Source organism: Rhea pennata, chromosome 4, assembly GCF_028389875.1.
Source record: "Rhea pennata isolate bPtePen1 chromosome 4, bPtePen1.pri, whole genome shotgun sequence".
NCBI classification, from domain to species: Eukaryota; Metazoa; Chordata; class Aves; order Rheiformes; family Rheidae; genus Rhea; species Rhea pennata.
The window spans coordinates 815,979-840,831 of record NC_084666.1 but is presented as its reverse complement, the minus strand read 5'-3'; the positions used below and the strand labels follow the sequence as shown (position 1 = coordinate 840,831).

The window sequence follows — 24,853 nt, the reverse complement described above, 5'->3', positions numbered from 1 at the left end:
GTCCGCTCCCGCAGCAGAGCGGCTGGGGTGCAAAGGTGGTTTGCAGCAATGAGGTGCAAAGCTGGTTTGCAGCTGCGGCATTACAGTGGGGCCGAGTGTGGGGCCGGATTGCCGCCGTGGCGTTGCAGTGGGGCCGGCCGTGGGGCCGGATTGCAGCTGCGGCATTGCAGTGGGGCTGGGCGTGGGGCCGGATTGCCGCCGCGGCGTTGCAGCAGGGCCGGGCGTGGGGCCGGATTGCAGCCGCGGCGTTGCAGTGGGGCCGGGCGTGGGGCCGGATTGCCGCTGCGGCGTTGCAGTGGGGCCGGGTGTGGGGCCGGATTGCCGCCGCGGCGTTGCAGCGGGGCCGGGCGTGGGGCCGGATTGCAGCCGCGGCGTTGCAGTGGGGCTGGGAGTGGGGCCGGATTGCCGCTGCGGCGTTGCAGCGGGGCCGGGCGTCGCACCCCGATGCACAGCAGCACCGGCGCTCTGTGGCCCCCCATGGTGGGGGCTCCCCGTGGTCAGGGTTCCCGCAGCGGCGGCTCCCCACGGTGGGGGCTCCCCGTGGTCGGGGTTCCCACGGTGGGGGTTCCCACGGTGGGGGCTCCCCGCCCGCGGCCGCTCGCGCCGCGGCAGCGCCGACGCCCCGGCTGGAGCCGCCGGCGGCCTGGAAAGCGAGTTAATGAGCCGCGGAGCGGCGGCTTTGCCGGCTCCCGACGGGGGATTCAGAGCAGCGCCGGGGGGCTGCGGCCGCCCTCCCCCGCCCCCGGCGCCGGCGCCGGGGCCCAGGCGTCCGGCTCGGCACGGGCCCCGGGAGGCGCCGGCAGGTGCCGGTGCCCTTTCGGGGTGCGTGGGGTGCAGGGTCCGGCCCCGCCGATCCCGGCACGGCCCCGAGCCCCTGCAGGGGGCCGGCTCCCCCCGCCCTCGCCCTGGGGCGCGGCGGTGGAACGGGGTGCGACGGGACGGGGGAGGAGGAGACGGGGTGTTGCAGGATGCGGGGTGCAACGGGATGGCGGATTCGACGGGATGCAGCGGGATGGGGGTCTGAGACATGGGACAGGGCGGGTGCAGAAGCACGTGGGAGCTGCGGCGGGCACAGGGGGGTGCTGAGCACCCGGGGGGGGGCGGTCTCCAGGTGTACTGGGAGGCTGCGTGCGTGCAGTGGGTGCACTGGGATGCGGCGTGGGTGCTGTGTGGGTGCTGCAGGGCTGCGGTGGGTCCCGCATGGCTCGGTGCCAGGAGCTGCCAGCCAAGGGGCAGCGTCGCAGCCAGGCTTGGGGGCCCCGCCGGGGGGCCCGTGGCGCGCAGGGAACCGGGGACAGTCCAGGCTCGGGGACTCGCGGGCGGCCAGGAGCTGGCCGGGTGCGCGTGGGGCTGCACGGCACCAAGGGGGCCTCCGGGAAACCCTTGGGGGAGCCGGCGCCGGCTGGGGGCTGGGCACAGCACGGCCTCCTGCGCCCCGTGGGGACGCGCTGGCCTCCTGCATCATCCCATGGGGCCGTGATGCCTCCTGCACCCCATGGGGACGCGCTGGCCTCCTGCATCACCCCACGGGGCCACGATGCCTCCTGCGCCCCGTGGGGACGCGCTGGCCTCCTGCATCACCCCACGGGGCCGTGATGCCTCCTGCACCCCATGGGGACGCGCTGGCCTCCTGCATCACCCCATGGGGCCGTGATGCCTCCTGCACCCCATGGGGACGCGCTGGCCTCCTGCATCACCCCACGGGGCCACGATGCCTCCTGCACCCCGTGGGGACGCGCTGGCCTCCTGCATCATCCCATGGGGCCGTGATGCCTCCTGCACCCCATGGGGACGCGCTGGCCTCCTGCATCACCCCACGGGGCCGTGATGCCTCCTGCACCCCATGGGGACGCGCTGGCCTCCTGCATCACCCCACGGGGCCGTGATGCCTCCTGCACCCCATGGGGACGCGCTGGCCTCCTGCATCACCCCATGGGGCCGTGATGCCTCCTGCGCCCCGTGGGGACGCGCTGGCCTCCTGCATCACCCCACGGGGCCGTGATGCCTCCTGCGCCCCGTGGGGACGCGCTGGCCTCCTGCATCACCCCATGGGGCCGTGATGCCTCCTGCGCCCCGTGGGGACGCGCTGGCCTCCTGCATCACCCCACGGGGCCGTGATGCCTCCTGCGCCCCGTGGGGACGCGCTGGCCTCCTGCATCACCCCACGGGGCCACGATGCCTCCTGCACCCCGTGGGGACGCGCTGGCCTCCTGCATCACCCCACGGGGCCACGATGCCTCCTGCACCCCGTGGGGACGCGCTGGCCTCCTGCATCACCCCACGGGGCCACGATGCCTCCTGCACCCCGTGGGGACGCGCTGGCCTCCTGCATCACCCCACGGGGCCGTGATGCCTCCTGCACCCCATGGGGACGCGCTGGCCTCCTGCATCAACCCATGGGGCCGTGATGCCTCCTGCACCCCATGGGGACGCGCTGGCCTCCTGCATCACCCCATGGGGCCGTGATGCCTCCTGCACCCCGTGGGGACGCGCTGGCCTCCTGCATCACCCCATGGGGCCGTGATGCCTCCTGCACCCCGTGGGGACGCGCTGGCCTCCTGCATCACCCCACGGGGCCGTGATGCCTCCTGCACCCCGTGGGGACGCGCTGGCCTCCTGCATCACCCCACGGGGCCACGATGCCTCCTGCACCCCGTGGGGACGCGCTGGCCTCCTGCATCACCCCACGGGGCCACGATGCCTCCTGCACCCCGTGGGGACGCGCTGGCCTCCTGCATCACCCCACGGGGCCACGATGCCTCCTGCACCCCGTGGGGACGCGCTGGCCTCCTGCATCACCCCATGGGGCCGTGATGCCTCCTGCACCCCGTGGGGACGCGCTGGCCTCCTGCATCACCCCATGGGGCCGTGATGCCTCCTGCACCCCGTGGGGACGCGCTGGCCTCCTGCATCACCCCACGGGGCCGTGATGCCTCCTGCGCCCCGTGGGGACGCGCTGGCCTCCTGCATCACCCCATGGGGCCGTGATGCCTCCTGCGCCCCATGGGGACGCGCTGGCCTCCTGCATCACCCCATGGGGCCGTGATGCCTCCTGCACCCCATGGGGACGCACTGGCCTCCTGCATCACCCCATGGGGCCACGATGCCTCCTGCACCCCGTGGGGACGCGCTGGCCTCCTGCATCACCCCATGGGGACATACCGGCCTCCACACGCCGCGGGCACTTGCTGGCCTCTCGTGCCGCCCTGAGGACGTACCGGTCTCCTGCACCGTCGCCCTGCAGCACCCTGGGGCTGGGGCGGGCCGGGGGCAGCCGGGGGGCTCCGGCCGCGCTCACGTGCGCCGGTCCCAAGCTGCGTCGCATTCACGGTTCGGGGAGCACGTCAGGGCTAAGGGGAGCCGACAGGAAAACCTTTCCTGCAACGAGCGGGAATATAGTATCAGGCAAGGCTGACCGGACCGTGAACCGCCGCCAAACACGGAGCAAATTATCGTCAGCGCAAACAGCACGCGGTTTGGGTCGCCTCCGCGCGCGGCACCGACCGCAGCCGGCCCGTCGGGCCGCACCGGCGCAGGGAGGCGGGCGGGGGGCGAGCCCAAGCCGGGGGCCAGGCGCCGCCGGGGGGGCCGGGGGGAGGGCGGCAGCCACCGGGGCCCCCGCGTAAAATCCCGCTCGAGCCCCCTGCAAAGCGCCTCGTGCAGCTTGGGGGGCAGCGGGGCGCGGGAAAGCACAGCCCTCCCCCCCCCCGCCCTGGCTGCGAGCGGGCAGGCGGCGGCGAAGCAGCAAAAAAACTCCACCAAATGCATTAAAAAAAAAAAAAAAAAAGGCTGGAAAAGAGGCGGGAGAAGCCGCCCGGGCCCCCTCCGCGGCGGCACTGGCACATTAGTTTTGCTCCGGCGCCCCGGCCACGCCGGCGCCGCAAGCCAGGTCCCCAGCGAGAAGCATCGCAGCCGTTTTGTTGCTGGGTCGAACTGGAAAACGTGCATGTGTGTGTGTGTGGGGGGGGGGAATAACAAATGAAGCCAGGAGCTGGGCCTGGGCACAGCGGAGCCTGAGCACGGCCCCGCTCTGCTCCTGAGCCTCCCCGGGCGCTTCCAGCGCCGCCGTGAGCCCGGATTCGCTTCGGCTGGGTCAGCGGCTGCCGTTGGCAGGCTGCTCGATAACCTGCAGCCCGCGCGGGGTTTGCACCCGGCCCGTGTTTTATCAGACGTTTTTTTTAATCAGCCTTTCAGGAACCAGTATGAAAATCTGCCCTTTCTCAGCAGATCTCGAACGCTGGGCACAGCTTGGAGAAAAACGTGAGGAGACCTAAGTGCGATGTCCAGCAACGCTGTCGAGGGGAAGGGACCTTGCAACTGTCCTTGCAGCCGTCCCACGGACGAGGGATTGTCCCCAGACCCCGTGCAGGGCGCGAACCAGGTCCCTTCCAGGCAAAGCAGGGTGCCGGCAGCGTGCACATGAGTGCAGCCCTGCCCGGTGCCAGCAGCACGCAACCGTCAAGGTGCGAGCAGCGTGCATGTTGGTGCAAGTCCATCTGGGTGCCAGCAGCATGCGCATGAGTGCAAACCTGCCCAGGCGCCAGCAGTGTGCACTTTGGTGCCAGCAGTGTGCACGCTGGTACAAGCCCACCCAGGTGGCAGCTGCGTGCAGGTGGGTGCAAGCCCATCTGGGTGCCAGCAGCGTGCAGGTGGGTGCAAGCCCATCTGGGTGCCAGTAGCGTGCACGTTGGTGCAAGCCCACCCGGGCGCCAGCAGCGTGCAGGTGGGTGCAAGCCCACCCGGGGCGGTGCACGGGGATGCACGTGCGCAGGGGCCCCATGCCCCCCACCAGCATGGCCGGCAGCCCTGGGGGGCCGAGCCGGGCCGCCAGCGCGGGGTTCAGAGCACGGTCACCGAGCACCACGGTGCCGGCGCCGGCTGGGAGCCGCGCAGCGACGTGCCAGGGCGCATTAGCGCTGAGCTGCCCCCCCCCCCACGCGGCCGGGGATGGCCGCCCGCATGCACCCCCCCCCCCAGGACTCCTGCCCACAGAGGCCAGCGACCCCCCCCCGCCCAACGCCTTGTCACCTTGAGCCAGGTGACACCCATCACCCAGCGTCCCCTCGGCCCCGCTGTCCCCAGGACCCTGCTGTCTGCTGCCCTGGCGCCAGTGATGCCCCTGTCACCGGCTCTCGGTGCCCCCCTGGGGCTTCCCCCACCTGTGGGCACCCTGCTCACACGGATGCGGCGAAAGGCAGTGGGAGTCACTGATCCGGAGCCCAGACGGCGCCGGCCGCTGCACCGGGGGAGAAGCAACAACCCAGGGCGGCTGCAGCAGCGGCTCCCAGTGCTGTGAAACCTGACGGGAGGCAGCAGCACTGCTGCAGGGCTCCGGCACCCCGCGATCACACGCCGGGATGCACAGCCCGGGGCTCCGGCACCCCGCGATCACACGCCGGGATGCACAGCCCGGGGCTCCTGCAGCCCGCAATCACACGCCGGGATGCACAGCCCGGGGCTCCGGCACCCCGCGATCACACGCCGGGATGCACAGCCCGGGGCTCCGGTACCCCGCGATCACACGCCGGGATGCACAGCCCAGGGCTCCTGCAGCCCGCGATCACACGCCGGGATGCACAGCCCGGGGCTCCGGCACCCCGCGATCACACGCCGGGATGCACAGCCCGGGGCTCCTGCAGCCCGCGATCACACGCCGGGATGCACAGCCCGGGGCTCCTGCAGCCCGTGATCACACACCGGGATGCACAGCCCGGGGCTCCTGCAGCCCGTGATCACACGCCGGGATGCACAGCCCGGGGCTCCGGCACCCCGCGATCACACGCCGGGATGCACAGCCCGGGGCTCCTGCAGCCCGCGATCACACGCCGGGATGCACAGCCCGGGGCTCCGGCACCCCACGATCACACGCCGGGATGCACAGCCCGGGGCTCCGGCACCCCGCGATCACACGCCGGGATGCACAGCCCAGGGCTCCGGCACCCCGCGATCACACGCCGGGATGCACAGCCCGGGGTTCCTGCAGCCCGCGATCACAAGCCGGGATGCACAGCCCGGGGCTCCGGCACCCCGCGATCACACGCCGGGATGCACAGCCCGGGGCTCCGGCACCCCGCGATCACATGCCGGGATGCACAGCCCGGGGCTCCGGTACCCCGCGATCACACGCCGGGATGCACAGCCCGGGGCTCCTGCAGCCCGCGATCACACACCGGGATGCACAGCCCGGGGCTCCGGCACCCCGCGATCACACGCCGGGATGCACAGCCCGGGGCTCCGGCAGCCCGTGATCACACGCCGGGATGCACAGCCCAGGGCTCCTGCAGCCCGCGATCACATGCCGGGATGCACAGCCCGGGGCTCCGGCACCCCGTGATCACACGCCGGGATGCACAGCCCGGGGCTCCGGCACCCCGCGATCACACGCCGGGATGCACAGCCCGGGGCTCCGGCAGCCCGCGATCACACGCCGGGATGCACAGCCCGGGGCTCCGGCACCCCGCGATCACACGCCGGGATGCACAGCCCGGGGCTCCTGCAGCCCGCAATCACACGCCGGGATGCACAGCCCGGGGCTCCGGTACCCCGCGATCACACGCCGGGATGCACAGCCCAGGGCTCCGGTACCCCGCGATCACACACCGGGATGCACAGCCCGGGGCTCCGGCACCCCACGATCACACGCCGGGATGCACAGCCCGGGGCTCCGGCACCCCGCGATCACACGCCGGGATGCACAGCCCAGGGCTCCGGCACCCCGCGATCACACGCCGGGATGCACAGCCCGGGGTTCCTGCAGCCCGCGATCACAAGCCGGGATGCACAGCCCGGGGCTCCGGCACCCCGCGATCACACGCCGGGATGCACAGCCCGGGGCTCCGGCACCCCGCGATCACATGCCGGGATGCACAGCCCGGGGCTCCGGTACCCCGCGATCACACGCCGGGATGCACAGCCCGGGGCTCCTGCAGCCCGCGATCACACACCGGGATGCACAGCCCGGGGCTCCGGCACCCCGCGATCACACGCCGGGATGCACAGCCCGGGGCTCCGGCAGCCCGTGATCACACGCCGGGATGCACAGCCCAGGGCTCCTGCAGCCCGCGATCACATGCCGGGATGCACAGCCCGGGGCTCCGGCACCCCGTGATCACACGCCGGGATGCACAGCCCGGGGCTCCGGCACCCCGCGATCACACGCCGGGATGCACAGCCCGGGGCTCCGGCACCCCGCGATCACACGCCGGGATGCACAGCCCGGGGCTCCGGCACCCCGCGATCACACGCCGGGATGCACAGCCCGGGGCTCCTGCAGCCCGCAATCACACGCCGGGATGCACAGCCCGGGGCTCCGGTACCCCGCGATCACACGCCGGGATGCACAGCCCGGGGCTCCGGTACCCCGCGATCACACACCGGGATGCACAGCCCGGGGCTCCGGCACCCCGTGATCACACGCCGGGATGCACAGCCCGGGGCTCCTGCAGCCCGCGATCACACGCCGGGATGCACAGCCCGGGGCTCCGGCACCCCGCGATCACACGCCGGGATGCACAGCCCGGGGCTCCGGCAGCCCGCGATCACACGCCGGGATGCACAGCCCGGGGCTCCGGCAGCCCGCGATCACACGCCGGGATGCACAGCCCGGGGCTCCGGCACCCCGCGATCACACGCCGGGATGCACAGCCCGGGGCTCCTGCAGCCCGCGATCACACGCCGGGATGCACAGCCCGGGGCTCCGGCACCCCGCGATCACACGCCGGGATGCACAGCCCGGGGCTCCGGTACCCCGCGATCACACGCCGGGATGCACAGCCCGGGGCTCCGGCACCCCGTGATCACACGCCGGGATGCACAGCCCGGGGTTCCTGCAGCCCGCGATCACACACCGGGATGCACAGCCCGGGGCTCCGGCACCCCGCGATCACACGCCGGGATGCACAGCCCGGGGCTCCGGCACCCCGCGATCACACGCCGGGATGCACAGCCCGGGGCTCCGGCAGCCCGCAATCACACGCCGGGATGCACAGCCCGGGGCTCCGGCACCCCGCGATCACACGCCGGGATGCACAGCCCGGGGCTCCTGCAGCCCGCAATCACACGCCGGGATGCACAGCCCGGGGCTCCGGCACCCCGCGATCACACGCCGGGATGCACAGCCCGGGGCTCCTGCAGCCCGCGATCACACGCCGGGATGCACAGCCCGGGGCTCCGGCACCCCGCAATCACACGCCGGGATGCACAGCCCGGGGCTCCGGCACCCCGCGATCACACGCCGGGATGCACAGCCCGGGGCTCCGGCACCCCGCAATCACACGCCGGGATGCACAGCCCGGGGCTCCGGCACCCCGCGATCACACGCCGGGATGCACAGCCCGGGGCTCCGGCAGCCCGCAATCACACGCCGGGATGCACAGCCCGGGGCTCCGGCACCCCACGATCACACGCCGGGATGCACAGCCCAGGGCTCCTGCAGCCCGCAATCACACGCCGGGATGCACAGCCCGGGGCTCCTGCAGCCCGCGATCACACGCCGGGATGCACAGCCCGGGGCTCCTGCAGCCCGCGATCACACGCCGGGATGCACAGCCCGGGGCTCCGGCACCCCGCGATCACACGCCGGGATGCACAGCCCGGGGCTCCGGCACCCCGCGATCACACGCCGGGATGCACAGCCCGGGGCTCCGGCACCCCGCGATCCCACACCGGGATGCACAGCCCGGGGTTCCTGCAGCCCGCGATCACACACCGGGATGCACAGCCCGGGGCTCCGGCAGCCCGCGATCACACGCCGGGATGCACAGCCCGGGGCTCCGGCACCCCGCGATCACATGCCGGGATGCACAGCCCGGGGCTCCGGTACCCCGCGATCACACGCCGGGATGCACAGCCCGGGGCTCCTGCAGCCCGCGATCACACACCGGGATGCACAGCCCGGGGCTCCGGCACCCCGCGATCACACGCCGGGATGCACAGCCCGGGGCTCCGGCACCCCGCGATCACACGCCGGGATGCACAGCCCGGGGCTCCGGCAGCCCGTGATCACACGCCGGGATGCACAGCCCAGGGCTCCGGCACCCCGCGATCACACGCCGGGATGCACAGCCCGGGGCTCCGGCACCCCACAATCACATGCCGGGATGCACAGCCCGGGGCTCCGGCACCCCGCGATCACACGCCGGGATGCACAGCCCGGGGCTCCGGCACCCCGCGATCACACGCCGGGATGCACAGCCCGGGGCTCCGGCAGCCCGTGATCACACGCCGGGATGCACAGCCCAGGGCTCCGGCACCCCGCGATCACACGCCGGGATGCACAGCCCGGGGCTCCGGCACCCCACAATCACATGCCGGGATGCACAGCCCGGGGCTCCGGCACCCCGCGATCACACGCCGGGATGCACAGCCCGGGGCTCCGGCACCCCGCGATCACACGCCGGGATGCACAGCCCGGGGCTCCGGCACCCCGTGATCACACGCCGGGATGCACAGCCTGGCCAGCAGCGGGGGCAGTGAGCAGACAGGCTGTTTTCCGCTCAGACAGCCGGTTCCGCAGCGGGGTCAGGGAAGGCCAGCGGCGCCGCAGCCGTCCCTTCGCGTTATCTTCTCTGCCGGGGTCACGGGGAGGCTCCGCTGAGGCCCTGTCACTCGCCGTGGCGGCGGCCCTTTTCCTCCTGGCTTTTTGGGGTCCCAGCACAAGCCCCGGCCACGTGCAAAGCGCAGTGGGGCTCGCAGCCAGCGTGGGTGCAGGCGGCCGGCCGGGGGGCAAAGCAGGACACTGCGATGGGTCCCCGGCGCCCTGGGTGATGGGCGCTGGCGTGGGAGGGGGCGCAGCGGTGGGGGTGACGCATCCCTGCAGCGTGCACCCCGGCGGGGACGAGCATAACCCAGCCAGCGCCGGGAGGAAGCTGGAAACGTGCCGGCGGCCCTCGGTGGGGGGGACCCACTGCCGCTCTGCCCCCTCGCTGCAACAGGGGTGCCCCTGCGGGGCTGCACAGGGCGTGTATGGGTGCACGTGCATGGGCATGCAGGCGTGCACATGGGTGTGCACGCTCGTGTGGGTGCCGCTGCATGAGCACCTGTGTGAACGCCCGCACATCGCTGTGTGTGCAGGTGCGTGTGCGCGGGCACGTTAGTGCACGTCTACATGTGTGTGCACGTGGGGAGATGCATGGGGGTGCATGCACGGGTGTGGGTGCGTGCATGGGTGCGGGTGCGTGCACGGGTGCATGCATGGGTGCACGGATGAGCACATGCACGCACGCACGGGCGCATTGGCGGCTGCAGCCCCGACAGCAGCAGGATGCGGCCGCGCCGGCGCGGTTGGGGAAACCGAGGCAGGGAGGGCTGCGGGGCCGTGCACCCACGGGGACCGCGCAGGGCGAGAGGCGGGCGGAGGCGACGGGTCCAGCTCCGCCTCGCCGCGGTCCCCAGAGTCCCCGCGGTGCCTGCGGCATCTGGAGCCGGTCCCGGCCCCAAACCCCTGCCGGAGGAGCCAGCGACACCGTGCTGTCCCACACCCCAGGGACACGTCCCCTCCCAGGTCCCTATGCGGATGCACAGGGGCCCCATGAGGAGGCAGAAGAGCCCCTACATTGCTGCATGGTCCCAGCGCTGGAACTCTATATGGGTGCAGGGGACCCTATACGAGTGCAGCGGGTCTCTACACGGGTGTCTCTAGATATAGAGTTTCCCCATACAGCCTCAGGGCTCCGTATACGGATGCTGGGGTCCCCACGTGGGAGCAAGGTCCCTATATGGATGCAGGGGGGCCCTACCTGGGTGAAGAGGTCCCTAGCAGCTGCCGAGGTCCCACCCAGGGTCCCCATGCGGTTTCTGGGTCCTCATATAAGTTTCAAGGTCCCTATATGGGTGGTGAAATCCCAGCCCAGGGGCTGGATCCCAGCTCAGGGGCCCCTATATGGGTGCAGGGGGTCCCTATGTGGGTTTTTCAGTCCCTATACGTGTGATGGGGTCTGTATATGGGTGCAGAGGGATCCGTATAGGGGTGTCAGGATCTCAATGTGGGTGCTGGCGTCCCTGTGAGGATGCTGGGTCCCTATGCAAGTGCCAGAGGGGGCCTTGTGTGGGTGCGGAAGGTCCTTATACTTGTGCCGGGTCCCTATACAGGTGCCCAGTTCCTATGTGGATGCCAGGTCCCTATACAGGTGTGGGGTTCCTATATGAGTGCTGGGTCCTTGTACAGGTGCCAGGTCCCTATGCATGTGCTGGGTCCCTGTACAGTGCCAGGTCCCTATACAGTGCCGGGTCACTGTAAGGTGCCGGATCCCTACATGTGTGCTGGCTCCCTATACACGTGCCCAGGTCCCCATACCGTGCCATGTTCCTATACAGGTGTGGGTCCCTATAGAGTGCCGGGTCCCTATATAGGTGCCTGTTCCTATACCATGCCCAGTCTTATACAGTATTGGATCCCCATACAGGTGCCAGCTCCTTGTACAGGTGCCAGTCCCTATACAGTACCGGGTCCCTATAGAGGTGCCATGTCCCTATACAGTACCAGCCCCCTATACAGTACCAGCTCCCTATAGAGGTGCTAGTCCCTACAGAGGTGCCAGTCCCTATACAGTACCGGGTCCCTATAGAGGTGCCCGGTCCCTATACAATGCCAGTCCCTACAGAGGTGCCAGTCCCTACAGAGGTGCCCGGTCCCTGTTCAGTACCAGGTCCCTACGCAGGTGCCCGGTCGCTATGCAGTGCCGGTCCCTGTAGAGGTGCCCAGTTGCTATGCAGTGCTGGTCCCTGGAGCAGTGCCAGTCCCTGTGCAGGTTCCCGGTCCCTATGCAGTGCCAGTCCCTATAGAGGTGCCCGGTTCCTATACAGTGCCAGTCCCTGGAGCAGTGCCGGTCCCTATGCAGGTTCCCGGTCCCTATGCAGTGCCGGTCCCTATAGAGGTTCCCAGTCCCTATGCAGTGCCGGTCCCTGGAGTGGTGCCAGTCCCTATGCAGGTTCCCGGTCCCTATGCAGTGCCGGTCCCTATGCAGTGCCAGTCCCTATGCAGGTTCCCGGTCCCTATGTAGTGCCAGTCCCTATAGAGGTGCCCGGTCCCTATGCAGTGCCGATCCCTGGAGCAGTGCCGGTCCCTATGCAGTGCCAGTCCCTGGAGCAGCGCTGGTCCCTATAGAGGTGCCCGGTCCCTATGCAGGTGCCTGGTCCCTATGCAGTGCCGGTCCCTATGCAGTGCCGGTCCCTATAGAGGTGCCCGGTCCCTATGCAGGTGCCGGTCCCTATGCAGGTTCCCGGTCCCTATGCAGTGCCGGTCCCTGGAGCGGCGCCGGTCCCTATAGAGGTGCCCGGTCCCTATAGAGGTGCCCGGTCCCTATGCAGGTGCCCGGTCCCTATGCAGTGCCGGTCCCTATGCAGGTTCCCGGTCCCTATGCAGTGCCGGTCCCTGGAGCAGTGCCGGTCCCTATAGAGGTGCCCAGTCCCTATAGAGGTGCCCGGTCCCTATGCAGTGCCGGTCCCTGGAGCGGCGCCGGTCCCTATAGAGGTGCCTGGTCCCTATAGAGGTGCCCGGTCCCTATGCAGGTTCCCGGTCCCTATGCAGTGCCGGTCCCTGGAGCAGCGCCGGTCCCTATAGAGGTGCCCGGTCCCTATGCAGGTGCCCGGTCCCTATGCAGTGCCGGTCCCTATAGAGGTGCCCGGTCCCTATGCTGTGCCGATCCCTGGAGCAGTGCCGGTCCCTATGCAGTGCCAGTCCCTGGAGCGGCGCCGGTCCCTATAGAGGTGCCCGGTCCCTATGCAGTGCCGGTCCCTATAGAGGTGCCCGGTCCCTATGCAGTGCCGGTCCCTGGAGCGGCGCCGGTCCCTATAGAGGTGGCCGGTCCCTATAGAGGTGCCCGGTCCCTATGCAGTGCCGGTCCCTGGAGCGGCGCCGACTCCCCGCCGCGCCAGCAGGGGCCGCTGCGGCGCAGCGCGGCGCGCTGCCGGCGCCGCTCGCTTGTTCCTGCGCCGCGTGGTCAGCGGAAGCGGCGCGGCCCGGCGCGGCGGCGGCGGCCTGGCCCGGCCCGGCCCGGTCCGGTCCGGAGCGGAGCGGCGCGGTCCGGCCGCGCCATGTGGTTCATCTACGCGCTGAGCTGGCTGTCCCTGCTCATCCAGGTGGCCTTCGTCACCCTGGCGATCGGTGAGCGCCGCCTCCCCGCGGGGTCCCGCCGGGGGTCCCGGGGCACCGGCTGCGAGGCCCGTTCCTCCCTCCAGCCCGCGGGCGGGGCCTGCGCCCGGGCCCCTCGCTCCGGGGAGCCCGCCGCGCTGGGCTCTGTCGCGATATATCGCCCATCTCCCGACGCAGAGGCGCGGGCAGCCCGGGCCTGTGGCTCCCTGAGCGCCCGGTGGGCCGCGGCCACTTGCGCCCCCCCCCCCCCCAAGCCGCCGTCGTTTCCCCTGCGATCCCCCGGGAGGGGGGGGGTCTCCCTGAGGTCGGAGGCCCCCGGGACAGCCCCGTTCTGGCCTTGGGCCCCGCGGCAGCCGACAGCCCCTGGGCCCCCGCGTCCGCGCCGCGCCCTGCGTGCCGCGGTCCCCGAGCCCGGGCGAGCCGTTTTCTCCCCGCAGCGGCGGGGCTCTACTACCTGGCGGAGCTGATAGAGGAGTACACCGTCGTCACCAGGAGGATCATCAAGTACATGATCTGGGTAAGCGCCCCGGCGCTCGGCCCTGTGCCGCCGGGCGGCCGCCGTTCACGGTGCTCGCGGAAGTCAGCGGCTGCTGGTTGCACCCAGGGTAGCAGCGAGGCCCCCTGGAAACACCTGCAGGCCTGAGCCTGGCGCTGAGGCAGCTCGGAGCACGGCTGGGAGCGCTCTGGGCCATGCACAAAGCTGGACGCTACCAAAACCTCGGAAACGGGTTGTCTGCCAAAGCGTTTTAGCATGGGAAGAGATTTAGCCAAGGGATTTAACCAGCTTCCCTGGGAAAGGCCTTTGGAGCAGGGCAGCTGTGATGCAGTACCTCTGGTCTCAGCTAAAACAGCTGTCTCCCCCCTCTGTGCCAGAGCAGGGACGAGGGCTCAGGAAGCTTCCACTGGCTCTAGCCCTGCGGGGAGAGGTTGGCAGCGACAGTTGCCTGTGTAAGTGGCCTCAAAATTGCACCTTCTTTGCATTGGCAGGGTAATGATCCTGCTTAACCCTTGCTGGGCAAAGCATTTCATCCCGCCCGTGAGGCGCAGGTGTCCTAGCAGGAACCGCAGAGGGAATGTGGGATTCCAGTTGGGACGTTTCCCAGTGTGCCACTGTGTGGCAGGCCCAGTGCTGACTGGAGGTGTGTGGGCATGGGGAGCTCTGCCAAGTCGGTGAGAGCTCACGGTGTCCCCTTGGGGCCGGCATTTGCATTAGCTGCTGCTAGTAGCCTTCCTCAGGGGAGCGAAGGAGACTCTCCGTTCCCTGCTTCCGGAGAAGGTGCAGGATGCGTTTCTTGGCAGAGTGCGTGAAAGTGACCTCGAGAACGCCAGGGTTGCTGCTTCCCTGCCTGCCAGGCTGCCCACGCGCAGCTGGGGAGCCTGCCGGCAGCAAGCGTGCGGGGATCCGTGGGTGTGAGGTGCGAACGCAGCTGCACTTCGCCTCTTTAGCCTCAGAGCTCGTGGCGGAAGAAGATGTCCAGCCGCGTTTCCTCTGTGTGATACCACCACCTGAAGCGGAGCCTCGGGGTGGGAGCTGAGGGAAGCAGCGGGGGAGGCGCGGCTCTGCCTGGAGGTGCTCGGCGCTTGCTGTCCCCGGGCGCCTGCAGGGCCTCCGTGTTCGGCCCAGGTCGGGCTGAGAGCCCCTTCTGCGTTCCAGTTCTCCACGGCAGTGCTCGTGGGCCTGTACCTCTTCGAACGCTTTCCCGGCTTCATGGTGGGCGTGGGCCTCTTCACCAACCTGGTGTACTTCGGCTTGCTGCAGACCTTCCCTTTCATCATGCTGACGTCTCCAAATTTTATACTGTCCTGTGGTGAGTGGGGCTGTGGGAGGGAGGGGGGAAGGGGAGGGCAGGTCTTTCTGCTGGGAACAGGCCCTGGGGCAGAGAAGGGTTTTTTTTTTTTTTTCTTTTTTTTCCCCTTCTTCCCTCTGTTGCAGCGTGAGCTCTGGCCAGATGGTGGCAAAGTTTTGAGTTTTGTTGTTGGGCCCTTGTGGCTTTAGGAAGGCTTGAGCCAGGACTTTGAGCTTTGTACAGAACCTTTTAATCGTGCTTTGTGATGTGGCTGCCAGTGATAACCGTGGGCTGGGCTGGGCGGCCTGGGAAGAACCTTTTATTCCATCTTGGGCTGGGAGCCAGCAGCAGAGCCAGGAAAGGCGTAGGGCAGTGCAGGGCCCTTAGGTCGGTTCTGCTTCCCCTGGAGTCCAAAGTCACGACGCGATGCTGGGGAAAATCCCAGGACTTGCTGTGTGCCCTAGCCCAAAGCTCAGCTGCTTCTGTGCTTCTTGGAGACCACAGTGGAGAGAGCTCATGTTCTGGACATTCGTTCTGTCTTGACAAAGCGTAGGTAGATTTTTAAAGCAAAGTGAAAACCCCTCGTGGTAGTGTGTACATTATAGCATGATGCTGTGTTGGACTGTATGCTGTAAAGACAATATATAATATATCATTATAAGGAGCTGATGTTTAGAGAAAAGAGAGTTTTGAAACGAATGTCTAAGGTTATATGTGGAAATTCATCAAGATTGCTGTAGAAAATCAAATTAAAAACGTGCATTGCAGATCTTAAACCAGGGATTTTTATCTCTCACGTGTACACTTTTCCTGTGGTATTTGCAAGCCTAGTTTCTCCGATCCTCCTGGTTCCATTTCTGGGTCTGCTGCAGGCTTCCTTGCTGTGTTTGGGCAAGCAATGGTATTAAATGAGCACAAGGGCATTTCTTTTCCTTTGGGAAGTTGATGCAGATAAGGGGGTGTTTTGAGTGCTTGAGCTGCAGTTTAAATTAGCAGCACTGGTACTCTGGCCAAAGCAGGCTGCCTGGCTTCTTGCAGAGACTTTGAGGGCTGTGTCTTGAGTGTGGGACAACTTCCAGGTGGTTCCAGCGCGGCCCCTTTGGCATCTGAGTGCACGCAGACAGCAGCGGGATCACTGTGCTTGGCGCAAGGGGGGGCCTGCGGTACGGTCGTGGGGCAGATGCCATGGGTCAAGGGTAAAGAAAGGCCTGGAGGTTCAGGGAGTTGGGGCAGCGGGAGACCAGGCTGCCTGACCACGTACTGGGCTCCCTGTCCGTGCTCTGCCCGCACCCAAGCAGCCCGTGAGCGGGGGCCGGCTGGGCCCGGCGTTCTGGTGGGCTGGGGCTGGCTCCGGGCTCTACGGTGGGCGCTTCGGGTTTAAAATGCCCTCGACCACGTCTGTGCGAGATGCTGTAAGGCCTCGGGCACGCGTTAACCTTCGCCTCTCAGTGACGGTCCTGCGCCGCGCTCCTCGAGGGCGGGCATCCTGGGAGCAGCTTCCGTTTCATTTATCTGTTGCGCTCAGCCGATACGTAGGCAGAGCTTCGGCGCAGGCTGAACTCACCGCTCGGGCCGAGACGATGTGCCAGTAGCTCTGTCGTTTAAACTGATTTTGGTAGCACTGAGTAGTTTAAATGGTTTTCTTCCAACACGAGTTCTTGATTCTCCTGCATGTTGTAGAGTGCTGTGCTGGGGTGTGACTTTAAATCTCTGCTTCTGAATGATTTGTAGTGACACGTTAAGTACTGAATGGGCGAAATATCTTCCAGCATGACTTTCTGAGTTCTTATGCATATTTCAGGGTGCTGTCTGTGTATGACTAAAATATCTTCTCAAAGCATTCAAGTGGGCAGAATTTTATCTGCTGCTTGAAAATGAGCGTAGCACTCTTGTGTTACGTGGATCAGGAGCTGGGTTATCTCGCAGACCTGCACTCTCGTCTGGTAGCTCTTTCCTTATAGATCTTTGGTATGTTCTCAGACCAGAGAAGATAGGAAAGTAGTGCAGGATGTGATATTTGGTGTTGGGGATGTCTCTTGCCTCGGGCTGTACTGATGCGGTGCTCCTGGGTTGGAGGTGGTGTACTGGCATCTCAGATAAAAAGGCAAAAGCAAGCGCAGATTCTTGGTCTTTAAGAGCTAAATGGTGTTTTTCTCTGCTGAGGACACTGTTAACCCTACTGTCCTGGCTGCATTTCAGCCTGACTTGTTTTACAGATGCAGAATAGCTTCTCTCTGCCGCAGCTGTCATGGACACAAGATTTTTCGCTTTCTCTCTTAATGTTTTGCAGCATTAGCAAGCACCAGGCTGGGCTTTCCAGAATACCCCCGTGACAGTGTGAATAAAGCGTAATACCAGGAGGAAAAGGGACTTGGCTAGGGTTGTACGGAGTAATAAAATGAAGCTAGGGCTCAGGGGAGCTCTGGCTGCTCACACTATTTCTCACCAGATGCCTGTGCAACCTGAAAATATTTTAGGAATAGTAAGGTTCCAGGTCTACATGGGCTGTTGGGGAAGGGGAACTGTGGCCATGACAAGCTGCTTCTCACCAGGGTTTGTGGTGACAGAGGTGTTTGCTCTCCTTAGGGGACTTTGAAATAAGCAGATGCTCTTGTTTTCAGGCTGGAGACTGACTTTGTTTTTCTTTGGCAGTGCTGGTTATATTGAATCACTACTTAGCGTTCCAGTACTTTGCTGAAGAGTATTACCTGTTCTCTGAGGTAAGAGACTCTTGTGGAAAGAGCTGATTTAATTCCATATTCTTCTGGGTAGCGTGTGGCTGTAGGCTGGTGGGAAGGGGAGAAGAGGAAAATGGGTTTCGGCCCCTTTTTCAGTCATCTGTGAGACATGGTGAGAATATTTTTCCCAGAACTTGTCTAGAGGTTTTTTCTGCATGTTCCCTTAGACATACCGGGGAAGCTCCAGCATCTTCCCTGGAGCCCTTGAGCATGGACTGGGCTGAGAAAGCACCAATCGAAGGGCAGAAATATTGATATGTTTTTGTTTTTGTTTTTTCCTGACGCACTGTAAGTTAGGAAAAGTAGAAAAAAGAATTTTGCAAGCTGAATGCAAATCACTTCCCTTTTGGAATAATCATTTCCCACTATTTTTATGTCTCTGACATCCTGACTCAACTGTCTCACCACCCTCACACCTACCAAGGGAGATCAAGGCCCAAATTCTCAAAAGGGCCTGTTTGTTTTGGCTCAACAGGAGCTGCCACTTAATGGAAGTTTAAAAAAAGAAAAAGCCATTATGAAATTTAACACTTTTTCAGTATTTCAATGCACAAGAAAGCTGGTGTGCAACTGTAACAGATCATCACCTCTCAGCAGTAAAATAGGTCAGAGGTGGTCAGTATTTATAACTAGCAATTTGGGTAATCCTCTGAATGACGCTAAATTAATGTCCTATCCTGGGACCCTCATTGCAGTGGGAGCAAACCCAGATCTTGACCGTTACTTTTAGTCCCAGGAAGGTATGAGGAGGATTTTGTTAGCTATAAGAGCACAGCCAATTTCCTATTCGTTTAGTTAAGCTTTGTGCTCTTTAAAATTCTGTTTTCTTGGGTGCAGTAAAGGTTTTGAGAAGCCTAGGACAGAAAGTAAGGGTTTTCCCTGCATGGTTGGTAGCTTCCGTGTTCTTTCTTGGAAGTTGGTAGGTAAGTTCTTTATCCCCTTATCTGCTTCCCAGGATGCAGCAGCTTTGAGAGGTTGATGGGAGGAGAGGTTAAGTTGCAGCTTTCTCACTTCAGTGCCCTCTCTCTTGAGGGAATCTGACGGAAACCTGTGGTATACTGTGTAGAGGTACCGCTTGGCGCAGTCGTCAGGAGTCTCTCTCTCAATCAGCTGTGTCAGCTTGGCAGGTTTCACAAAACAAAAGCAACCAACTTGTTAGCATGTGTAGCCAGACGTAGTGTTCCAGATGTGTCCACAGATCAGGCCCAGCAGAGGGATTTTTCTGTGAAGATGCAGATCTGCATGAGTCAGTGGGGAGGCTGCTCTCCGGGTCTCCCTCCCATCCACGCAGTTCCCGTCGCAGGGCAGCCGGAGATCACACAAAGGAGGGAGCAGTTCTCAGCTGGGCCCTGGGACGTGGCCCATTTGCAGTTTACTCTGGGGGTAGGAAGGAGGGGGTGGATCAGATGTGCCGTTTTTGCTGTTCTCCGACTGGACTATGGCTGCACTGCAAGTTGAGGGCATCTACCCACCTAAGAGGTCAGTGTGAAGGGCCGTTGAGTGAGTGACTGAGCGCTGCAGAGAGTCTGTCGTGGCTTGGCTTTCACTGCTTCCCTTGCTGTGTCTGCAGGTTCTTGCCTATTTCACCTTCTGCCTGTGGTTAATTCCCTTTGCTTTTTTTGTGTCCTTATCGGCTGGAGAGAATGTCCTGCCTTCCACAGTGCAGCCTGGAGGTGAGTGCTTCTGAAGTCCTGGCAAACGCCTGGGGCTTTTTGGCAATAATTTGATGTTTTCAGCAAGCCCTGTTCCCTCTGCACAGATGAGTGAAGTAGCAGCTCAAGCCACGTTGTGTAAATCCTTCCAAAAGTGAAGGAAGGAAAGACACACCCCGTGTCTGCTGGGTGGGGGATGAATGAGTAGAAGGAGTTCTGGGCTTATGTCTAATTCTGTGATGATGGGGCTGCATCTCTCTGGTTCTGGGGCCTGTAGCCTTTGCTGGACTCTCCCTTCATGCTGGAGCTGAAGAAGGATTCGAGCTACCTATGAGTGGCTTACTGGAACATTTAGATAGGTCAAATTTGAGCAAACATGAAAACATGGTGCTTCAGAAGTGGCTTGTGTGTTGCCCTAAAATCAGATGATCTGTCCTGCAGCTCCCTTGATAGTGGTTTTGTGTTTGACTGTTCTCCTCTTCCCTGTACAGATGATGTGGTCTCCAATTACTTCACTAAAGGAAAGAGGGGCAAGCGCTCTGGTATCCTGCTCATCTTCTCTTTCATCAAGGAGGCCATCCTGCCCAGCCGACAGAAGATATATTGAGCCCCGCACACAGGCGGTGTTGGCAGTGGTGAAGGAGCAGGACAGACTCAAACTATGCGGAGGGCTGCGTGACAGTGTTGTCCCCAAGCCTCACTTGAACCCTCCTTAATGTCTCTTTGAGGGATTTTGCTAGGAGTGTATAAACTGTGCAATGGCTGGAGGTGCCAGCAGCGCTGGACAGGTGTGCGAGGAGGACTCGTGTTTCTCTGCGCAAAGGCGGGAGGTTGCCTTTTTATACAGGTCTGCAGATCCCCTGGGACTGTTTGCAAGAAGGATGTTTGATTCCAGCTGGATGCAAGGAGGACCCAACCTCCTGGAGCTGTGCATCCTGCTCAGAGACCTGTGAGGTGTTGTCATCTGCTCTTACTTAAAGCCAGAAGTCTTTGTATGATGTAGTTTGGCTGTGGGAAAGCATTCCCTCAGTACTGCAGCAGAACACAGTTGACATTTAACTGAGGTTTACACAGAGCCATTAATTAAAAAAAAAATAAAAGTAACCAAACTCTTGAACTCCCACATATTCACGTCTGGAAGCCTGCCAGTGCTGGAGGATGCTGGCATCCCAGCACACTTGTTTGTTGCACAGCACACGTCTGTGATGTGAATGCGATGACGAGGCCCAGCTGGTACCGGGGCGCAGAAGTGCTGCTCGGCCTCGCATCTCCCAAAGGTGGCCAGGCTGTTAATCTCACACTGTTCTCTGATGCTGTAGGGAGGTGACCTGGAAGGACTTTATATCACTTTTTGTTTTTTTTTTCCTAATATTGGAATTGCCCACTTTTGTCTTCCCTGTTTTTGCTGGAAGCCTCTCTTAATGGCTTAGAAGCTGCTGTAGTGCTTGGTATTTGATTAAGGCATTGGGAAGCTGTGTTGTTTAGAGAACAATTCTCCATTTAATATGAATAGGTGTCAGGAGAGCAAGCAACTGAGCAGCAACCACCTCAGCCTCGTTTGGCTTTCATTCGATTGGCACTTGCACTGCCATTAAACTCGCCAGACCTCCGTCATTTCTAGAAGAAAAAAAAAGTAGATGACCCTACTGAGAAGGAGGTGGGAAACCCTTTGTTCTTGTTTTTGTTCCTTCTCAAAAAAATCCATTTTTTTCGCTTAGTGTTTCTTTATTGGTCACCATAAGTCTGTGCCAGAAGTAAATCTCTCCACCTTAACCCGGAGCCAAGGCTGTTTGTGGCAGTGAGTGCCCTGGTCTAGAAGCACGGTTGTGGTCCTGAAAGGCTTTTTGAGGTGTCTGTGAGAAAATGCGTTGTTTTCTCCTGTGGTCAGTTGTGGCTGGAGGCAAAGACGGGACGCTCGCTCCCGTAACACACAGCCTTCCTCTGTACATCAAGAACTCCACGTCCCTGGGTTTGTTCAGGGGGTCCACTAACAGTGTCTGTTCTTATGCTGAATTTAGTAGAAGTGTGATTTCTGTTTGAGAGCCACTCTTCTGTTTAATAAAGGCTGTAGGTGAAGTTTGCCTTATCACCAGGAAGCTGGATGAGGTGATGTCTGTCTAACTCTGTCTTGCAGCTCCCCAGCTGAACCCATCAGCACCTGAAGCAGGAGCCTGTGTGACATGAGGAAATTGCCTCCTCTGTGTGCTGTGATCTTTTTTTAGAGAAACTGGAAAATGAGAGAACTACCAAAAGGATCTGAGGGCTCCAGCAGCACATCGCAGTGCAGCCTCGAGAGACGTTGATCCGTGCAGCCTGTGCTCTTAGAGCATCTGTTACCAAGAAAATATTTTCAGTACAAAGAGGCTCTTGAATATAAGCTGCGTCTTTTTCTATTAATGAGGATACTGAAAGTAAAGGTAAATGATTAATAGTGGGTAGAACATGCAGAAAGAAGACACCAGATGTGCGGAACGGAGTCGAGGAGGTGGGAAGGGATGGGAGGGAGCCGTCAGCCTTGCCCGTAGCACTGCAGAAGGCTCTTGGAAAAGCTGGTCCGCTTCCCGTTCCTCGCGCGCCCGGGCAGCCTGTCCCTCCTCCCCTTCGTTCATAAGCAGCGGGAACAGTGTGCAGTCCAGGTGCTTTTGCTCACTTAACCTGACGGGTAGGTTTAAACTTGGCTATGTTTAGGCTGAAAAGTAGATTTCCAGCCATGTGCCTTCATTCTCTTGGATGGGAGAAGTGAGGTAGAACGTGACTGCTTCTGAGAGGGCACCGGCGGGATTTGGGGCCGCGGTGCCTGCGATCGCAGGGAGCGGGACGTGACGTGCCGCGAAGTTCCTTCCAGCCCTGTGTTCACGGCTGCTCTTCAGACTGTGTTTAACGGTTTCCATTGCTGCAGGCACAACCAGATGGGCGAGAGAAAGCGTTGCGGAATGACAGCAGGGATCCGCTGACCGCAGAAATGCCGAAGGCGCAAAGCCCCGGCGTAGGTGGGATGCTTTATGCGCAGGACGCGGCTGAGGGCGGCGGGGCGAGCTCTGCTACCCGTTCGCTCCCCAGCCTCAAGGCAGGTGTTAAGTGCTGTGAGCAGAAGTTTAGTTTTTGCCGCTCTGAGCATGCTGCTGGAAGAAGGGGAAGCAGGTCGAGAGCCTTTGAAAGCTGTCACTGCCGCGATGGGAAGAGCAGGACGCGATGGGGGGCTGCCCCGGAGGCCTAGGCCCTTCTTCCCAGGGAGCCCAGGCCCAGAAGGAAAAGCAGCGTCCCCAAGGCTCCTGCAGCGCTGAGCGGGTGAATAGGATGTAAATAGGGTAGATCAGTAGCTATAACATCCCTTCCGCTGAGTCTTTTTAGTCCTCATGTCCTGTTTAATTAACCAGAAAACTAGGGTAGATTATGTTGTATTTTTACAGGCGACAAGTCCACTTTTCCTGGGTAATGCTTGTGATCATAAGGTATTTGAGACATTAATGAAATATACTTCTCTCAGCCGAAGCAGATTAAGATAAAAATCTCATCATGGAATTATAGCAAGCAAAACCATATGAATATTTAAAAGGTGAGCATCAGAAAAAGCCGCTGCGCGAGAAGATAGAATTACAGCCACCGCTTCCGAGAGGCGCCGGGCCGCCTTTCGCCTTGAGTTACACGGCTTAGTTAGGAGGTATTCGGGCCGCTTCGCCGCGGGGACGGGGCCCAGGCGTGCGCTGGCCTCGTGAAAACGCGGCCTCTCGCGGGAGCTGCGCTGGCGCGGGGGAGATGCTGCCGCCTTCCATGTTTCCCGTCTTCCTGCCATTAAAGTACAAGCATCCAAGGAGGCCTGGTAAATGGGACGTTAAATCTCCTGTCATTCGTGTGGACAAGGCAGTGGTACTTCAGAGTGCGCCCGCAGACTGTTTGCGAGAAGTTCCAGCTTAAAAAGAGAAGTGTGAGCTATCGCTTTAAGTATTTAAGAGCGTGTGTGTTAAAACACGCGGCCGAAACAGCTGGCGCCTGAAACGCCTCTTCTGGCTTGGCATCTTTCTGCAAAGCTTCCGCTGGCGCTGCGGGTTACGCGCCGCTCTGCTCGCTGCTGCGGCGGGGAGGGCGAGTCAGGTGGAGCGCGGAGCCGGCAGCGCCAGCGCGCTCGCCCGCGGCTGCTGCCGTCCCCCCGCGCGACCCCCCTGCCGAGGGACGGAGCGAGCGCTGGCCCCTGCGAGCTGCCCGAGCTGCCAGGCTCGCGGGGCTGGGATCAGCGGCGCAGGGTCCGGCTGGAGGGCGGAGAGGAACCCCATGAGGTTCAGCAACGGCACGTGCAGAGTCCGGCGCCTGGGGAGGAATAACCCTGGGCACCAGTGCAGGCTGGGGGTGACCTGCTGGAGAGCAGCTCTGCAGAGAAGGGCCTGGGGGTGCTGGTGGATGACAGACTGACCATGGGCCAGCAACGTGCCCTTGTGGCCAAGAAGGCCAATGGTCTCCTGGGGTGCATTAGGGAGAGCGTTCCCAGCAGGTCGAGGGAGGTGATCCTGCCCCTCTACTCAGCCCTGGGGAGGCCTCATCTCGAGTCCTGTGTCCAGTTCTGGGCTCCCCAGTGCGAGAGAGACATGGAGCTACTGGGGAGAGTCCAGTGTAGGGCTGCTGAGATGATGGAGGGACTGGAACGTCTTTCATTCGGGGAACGGCTGCGAGAGCTGGGGCTGGTCAGCAGGCAGCTCAGGAAGCCTCAGCAATGAGCAGCTCTTGGAGATTCCTGCTGCACGAGCGGAGCTGGTTGTTTATCCGAAGGCCAAGCTCGCTGCCCGCAGCATCCCGCCCGTAACGAGGAGAACCGTCTCCTGGGAGCGGCGTGCTCGGCCCCTCGACGAGCCCCGTGCTGGGTTCAGGCTGGAGCAGGCATTGATTTTTATGGGTCTTTGGAGGGTGTAATCAAGAGAGAGGAATTCACTCGATAGCGAGTGGGCAGGAAGAGCGCACGGCATGGCATTAAGAAAGGGCACGCGGCAAATGAGTAACAGGTTCAGACCGTGACATTTCCCAGACGGTGGGAGCGCAGGAGACCGTATGGCTCCGAATGGTTACCCCAGGGGAGTGGAAAACAAGGAGCAGGGTGAAATCGGTTGGGATCGAAACAAATCTTGCTGACGGTTCAACGGTGGATGGGTCAGTTTTGCCCAAAAGGTGATGGGTGTCCCCTGAAAAGCCTGGTCTGGACAAATTCTGCTTCACAAGACGGAAGAGCTGGACCACCATGGTCTTCCGTGGGTGTCCTCTAAAGGACTGGGTGCCAGCCTGGCTCCCCCACTTGTTTCTGGGGATGGGAACTGGGACCTGCAGAGCGCGGAGCCCACCGAGCCGTCCCCGGTGCTGCGGCCCCTGGGGCTCTTACCTCCTTCCTCGGCAGGAGGATCTGTTCCGCAGGCTGACGTCCGTCCTTCGGGCTGCCAACCTCGTGCCTCGCGCAAGCAGCGTTTCGTTTCCGCATGGCGTCCTTCGGGCGTCTAGAGAACCGAAAGGCCGGGATGAGGAATGTTCCATAATTAGAGAGATAAGCTTCTGGCCTTAAATATTTCAGTTAAAGTCATGTAGACCTTCAAGAATGAGAAAGAGACG

General features: G+C 62.9%; 1 protein-coding gene across 1 annotated transcript; it reads left to right on the top strand.

Annotated features, from left to right (window-relative positions):
• Window positions 1-12,968: 12,968 nt before the first annotated feature.
• TEX261 (testis expressed 261) lies at window positions 12,969-21,644 on the top strand. The gene is made up of 6 exons (XM_062574875.1): window positions 12,969-13,102; window positions 13,528-13,607; window positions 14,745-14,898; window positions 17,530-17,597; window positions 19,186-19,288; window positions 19,759-21,644. Exons 1-6 carry the CDS (start codon window positions 13,033-13,035, stop codon window positions 19,872-19,874), a joined length of 591 nt encoding a protein of 196 aa, XP_062430859.1. The 5' UTR covers window positions 12,969-13,032; the 3' UTR covers window positions 19,875-21,644.
• The last annotated feature ends 3,209 nt before the right edge of the window (window positions 21,645-24,853 follow it).